Consider the following 5000-nt stretch of genomic DNA (forward strand, 5'->3'; position numbering starts at 1 on the left):
CAGAAATTATAGGGGTACCGAACATGATCTCTGGAGGTGTTCTCGACACTCCAATATTGGTACCGCACCACGATTTTGGAGCCTGTGCTGTGCCAATCTTTGTGCTTGTGTAAAAGGGGTTTCATTCAATAAAATGCTTAATTCCCTCTATTTAATCCGTCATCTTGCGAAACATGTCGTCTAAAATTCTAAGTGACGGGGAAAAATGGAAAATACTTGTTTGCTTCTGAAACACGACACTCTCGAGGAAGAAGGGTTAGAACTGTCATTATTACACATGGAGAAATAAGCAATGAGGAAGTTCTCTGTCTTAGAGCAGTTTTCAAGTAATTACGCGATTGCAATTGCTACGCGTAGTGAATAGTCTAAAAATCTCGCGCTAGTTTATCAACCAATGAAAAGGAAAACCGAAACCAATCGCGACTTGCACGTGCGATTTTTCCCGCGCTTTGAGCAAGTTACACGGGATTACTACGAATTTGGATTGGTTCGTTGGGCTGTTTGCACCTGTTGTGATTAGTCGAAGTAATTACTTTTTTTAAAATTGGTATTTGTTTCACAACACTCAATTGAATACCGCTTTATGCCTAACACGAACTTCAGAGGAGCAAGCCAAGACAAGGACTCCTACTACACAAGACATATCACTTCCCTCCCCTCCCTACGTGTGGAAAAAGCCCTGCCGTGCTACCAGGTCTCATCCAAGATGGCTGCACAAAACAAGGATATTCAATATCTTTTTTAATTTCTTTACAATTAAATGTGTGGAAAACAAATAAATACTGACATTTGACTTTCTTTGGTCTCACTGTCACGAGTTCACTGATGTCGACAGTTCGGCGTTCGGAATGCAATGACTGACGTCTTGCTCTTGAAAAAAACAGTTTTTTTCATGGTCAGAGGTCTTCTATAAAAGCAGCAAGGCTGCAAGTTAGTAACTTAACGACATGGCCATTCCTTTTCTTTTTTTTTTTTTTTCATTGGCATGTATTGATTATTTATTGTTACTTAGCCATTTCTCGTCTTGTTTAGACTTGGTTCTGACATCGATATACAAGCGGGAGTTAACGCTGATATTTACAACCCAGAATACAACGCGAGGTTTGAGTACCGAGAACCAGTCTTCCCTCCCTCTTGTATGCTGATGTTAAAACTGTACACTGTGGACCGCGTGACAAAGGATCTCTGCTGTGTAGGGTGTGCATTTCTCCCCATATTTCTTGAGGTTGGAACAACTAATCAGCCAGCTGTTGACGGGTCATCAACGAAGGTAAGTGCCAATACCATCAATAAATCTTGACGTTTAATATTTAAGTCTCAAGATAAGGCAGAATTTAACAAGTCGTCTTCTAATTGGAGAGACTGAAAGTAAAGCGGATGTGTTTAAATATGAAATGGAAGTTGAGTTTTTGCACCATTGAGCCAGCGCTGCTCCCTGCTAACATTCTTGAGGACTCTGAAGTTCAATTCAAATTGGAATCAATGGATTCGTTTTTCACGGCCGCGAATAGGGACGTCAAGCAACAACGACTTAGACGAGGACGAGAACGCCACAAAACACTCGGTTAAATTAACAAAACTAATAAAGAGTTCAGTTAAGCAAGCGCGTTGCACGACGGCTACGAAACGGTAACGCCACAAAACAACAATTTTATTGGCTAAAAAGGAGAAAATAATCTTGCTGCACGTGCGGCACGTATTTCTGTACATTTCTTTGGCGTACTATTGAAAACAACAACGTGAAATCCCCACGTTTAGGTCCTAGGACGACAATGCGAGCATACAACAATGAACATTCATCTACTTTTTTCACTTTAAAACCGTTCGTACTCAGCCAGTTACATAAGAAAAACCTTAAATAACAATGACCACAACCAGGTTTTCGGAGCATGCGAGACTAAGCACCCTTAGCAAACCATTGTTTTAACGAAAACCGCTCGTCAGCAACCTGGTTCTGGTCATTGCTGTCTAAGGTCTTCCGTTACATAAGCACTTCCAGTTCCAGCCTCGCTACGACAAGCAAATTTCAAAACAATATTTGTTTCAAAATGAGGGTAGTAGGTGTAATTAACATAAATACAAAAGAATGTAATGGTTGTCGCCATTTATGAAAATGTTCTATCATGCAACCTGAACAAGATGGAATAATCCAACTTCGTTCCCAGTGTCTCTCTTCTTCTCTTCCCATGAAGCTTTGTGAATGAAGAGAAGTAGTGTCATGATAACATCACAGAATACCTTTTGACTAGACCATATCAAAACCAGTTACAGTTTTATCTTTCTTTTGATCAGTTCGATGCGATTAGGTTCGATGCTCCTGTTAATTTCGATAATTTCAATCGGTTACATTTTTTTCGCAACGCGAAAACTCTTTGGATGAAAACACGCCGAAAATTAAGAGGGACTGGGGGCAAATTGAACCGACCTGATGTAGCCTACGAGCTACAGCTTCCCCTCTACCAGAAACTGATCGATGCTGACTTCATCGACGAATTCACTACTTGCACAAATCCCATAATACACCTCTTTTACCCCCCAAAAATCTGCATAGGCATTATTTTCGACTTCTCTTGGGTCATATTCATGTCCCAGGAGAAATTGCAAACAATGGTTATGCAAAAGTCTTGAGGAGTAATAGAGGTGTATTATGGGATTGTGCAAGTAGTGAATTACATTTCCGCCAATCGTAATTTTTTTCTTTTTGTCCAAAAGTTGGACACGCCCTTTAAATTTCTGAGGGACGCAAGCAGGCTTTCTTTCTTCTCTTTCACCATCTGGTTTGCCCTGCTAAGAGGGCCCGTCCTTGGGCGCGACCTGAGGACTTTAGGGCGGTTCGACCTGAAATTCGTGTGCATGCTTTCAGTCATCAAATATTTACATTTATTGGTGGGAGTCGGCTCATTGTACGCCAAACCACCACTGCGTTGTAGAGTTGTTTGTCGACGAGCATCTGTGTAAAGGATTGACCGTTGCGTAAAATCCGAAGTTATCTTCGCCTGCTGGTATCGGTACAGAGCCATTACGAGCGTCGGTAAACTGACAAGGTGGATTTGGCGTGTAGTAGGAATCAACATGGGCGTGCCAACTTTCCGTTTGAGTAAACCAGACTGTGCAGTTGTGACAATCATATCCTCTGATATTGACATATTCAAACTTTTTGCACGCTTGGCCATTCAGAAGCAGGACGTTTGCGTCAATCATTCTGGCCCGCAAGTAATCCGTCGTTTTCAATCCATCGATGTTGAAATTGCACGTGGCACGCACATGCGTAGAATGAGCAAGGGCGGAGCTCATAATTGCCTTCGACAGACGGAACTTGTCCCAGGAAAAGGAATTCTGATTGACTGGATAATCTTTGTAAAACTGCTTGACTTTGAAATCGTTCTTGTTCGCTAAGCTGAACGACTCGACCAGAGTCCAAACGAATCCCTTTTCGGACGTGAAATCACAGAACGTTTGGTATAACGACTTGTCCGTTGAATTCAACAAAGTGTATACCGCAGACTGCATCGGCTTTTTGCTCTCGAGTTGTAGCTGATTGCAAGATGTGGGAATTTTCTTCTCGCAGAATTTGCCAGAGTATTCCTTTGCGCACGTGCAATTGAACTTGCGTTTGGGGTGGTCGCACAGCTCAGTACACGTGCCTCCATTGAAGCAAAGATTCTGGACACAACAATTGTTGCTGCATGGCTGGTTTGCGCATGTGTTGTCGGTCTAAAAGAAGAGAAAATAAACGCATTTTATGGTGAGAAGTAAATAATGGTGAGTTATCCGTGGTCTGATCCATTCGTTGTTTCTGAGTGCCGTGGCATATCTCTGGATGTTTCGTTATCAACCCTCCCTTCCCCATATGTTATTGGATATCCCCATTCTACCTTGAAAGTTTGTGACAGTAATCCTAATGATCGAGAATTAAATGTCGTGTTAGTAAATGAAGGGCAGAATTTAAAAACAGCATTTGGAACTGATATATGATTCTGAATCCGCGTACTTGGTTCGCAGCAGTTTAAGTTCTACTTTGCCACCATCGGTGGTTCATCAGGAACTTCTGTAGATGCCGCGTAAGCTTTACTGTTGGCCGGGGATTCAGGGATTCAGTGGTGTTGTTTTGTTTCATTTAGGCAAGTGTACTAGGTTCTTCTTCTCTAAAGGTTTACTTCCGAATTCATTTAATGACATGTTTACACTGGGTAATTATATTCATCCTTATAATACTAGAAACTCATGCAATTGCAATTTTTATATTCCATTAGTTCGAACTAATATACGAAAATTTTCAACCCGCTTCCAAGGCCCTAAATTTTTCAATTCTCTTGACAGTCAACTGAAGTCATCTGGATCTGACGCTCTGTTTTGCAAAAACCTTAAAAGACTTCTTCTTTATCGTTAGTAGCATCAAATTCTTCGAGGTATTTACGCTTTTGTATTTTTGTGGATAAATGTGTGTGTGCACTCTTTCGTCTTTTTAATAATATATTGTATTACGTCCCAGTGCTATCTTAAACTTAATTTCCTAGTCTAATTTGAGGAAGCCCATAGCTCCGTAAGCCCTTATAGTTTCTTTATGGGCTTCCTCGCCTTTAATAAATCGGATACATTATATGTAATCATGGCAAATAAAATCCTTGAAACCTTGAAACCAGGTGTTGACAGAATGTGCCATTTCAATTTATTGAGTTTATTTCTTATCCCTCTGGTTATTGAGTTTGAAATGTAAAAAGGCCAAACAACAAAGCAGAAAGCAAATGCTAATCGAGGCGGGCTTAAGGAAAGCTGTCAAAACGGAGAAAGAAAGACAAAAGTGTGAATCCTAAGGCACCTAGATACACTCTAGAGTATTGCTTCACGTCACGTTTCTTATTTTTTCTTCCTTTCCTTGATGGTGTTAACTGACTCATGCTCTCGATTGCTGTCAATCCGAATTAAATGTTGAGAATTTTAAAAACGGAACATATGTTGCGCTGCAAAATGGCGATTTCCCTCCTTTCCTTTTCGAAAAA

General features: G+C 40.8%; 2 protein-coding genes across 2 annotated transcripts in view; one reads left to right on the forward strand and one right to left on the reverse strand.

Annotated features, from left to right (window-relative positions):
* Window positions 1-5000, forward strand: part of LOC137974297 (uncharacterized) — a 77289-nt gene that overhangs the window by 51583 nt on the left and 20706 nt on the right. Inside the window, exon 28 of the mRNA XM_068821182.1 lies at window positions 1033-1270. Coding sequence (XP_068677283.1) covers window positions 1033-1270 — 238 coding nt within the window. The remainder of the gene's footprint in view (window positions 1-1032; window positions 1271-5000) is intronic.
* The window catches only part of LOC137974298 (uncharacterized), a 3141-nt gene continuing 893 nt past the window's right edge, over window positions 2753-5000 (reverse strand). Inside the window, exon 2 of the mRNA XM_068821183.1 lies at window positions 2753-3714. Coding sequence (XP_068677284.1) covers window positions 2899-3714 — 816 coding nt within the window. The 3' untranslated portion in view covers window positions 2753-2898. The remainder of the gene's footprint in view (window positions 3715-5000) is intronic.

The sequence above is a fragment of the Montipora foliosa genome, chromosome 10 (assembly GCF_036669935.1).
Source record: "Montipora foliosa isolate CH-2021 chromosome 10, ASM3666993v2, whole genome shotgun sequence".
Taxonomy (NCBI): domain Eukaryota; kingdom Metazoa; phylum Cnidaria; class Anthozoa; order Scleractinia; family Acroporidae; genus Montipora; species Montipora foliosa.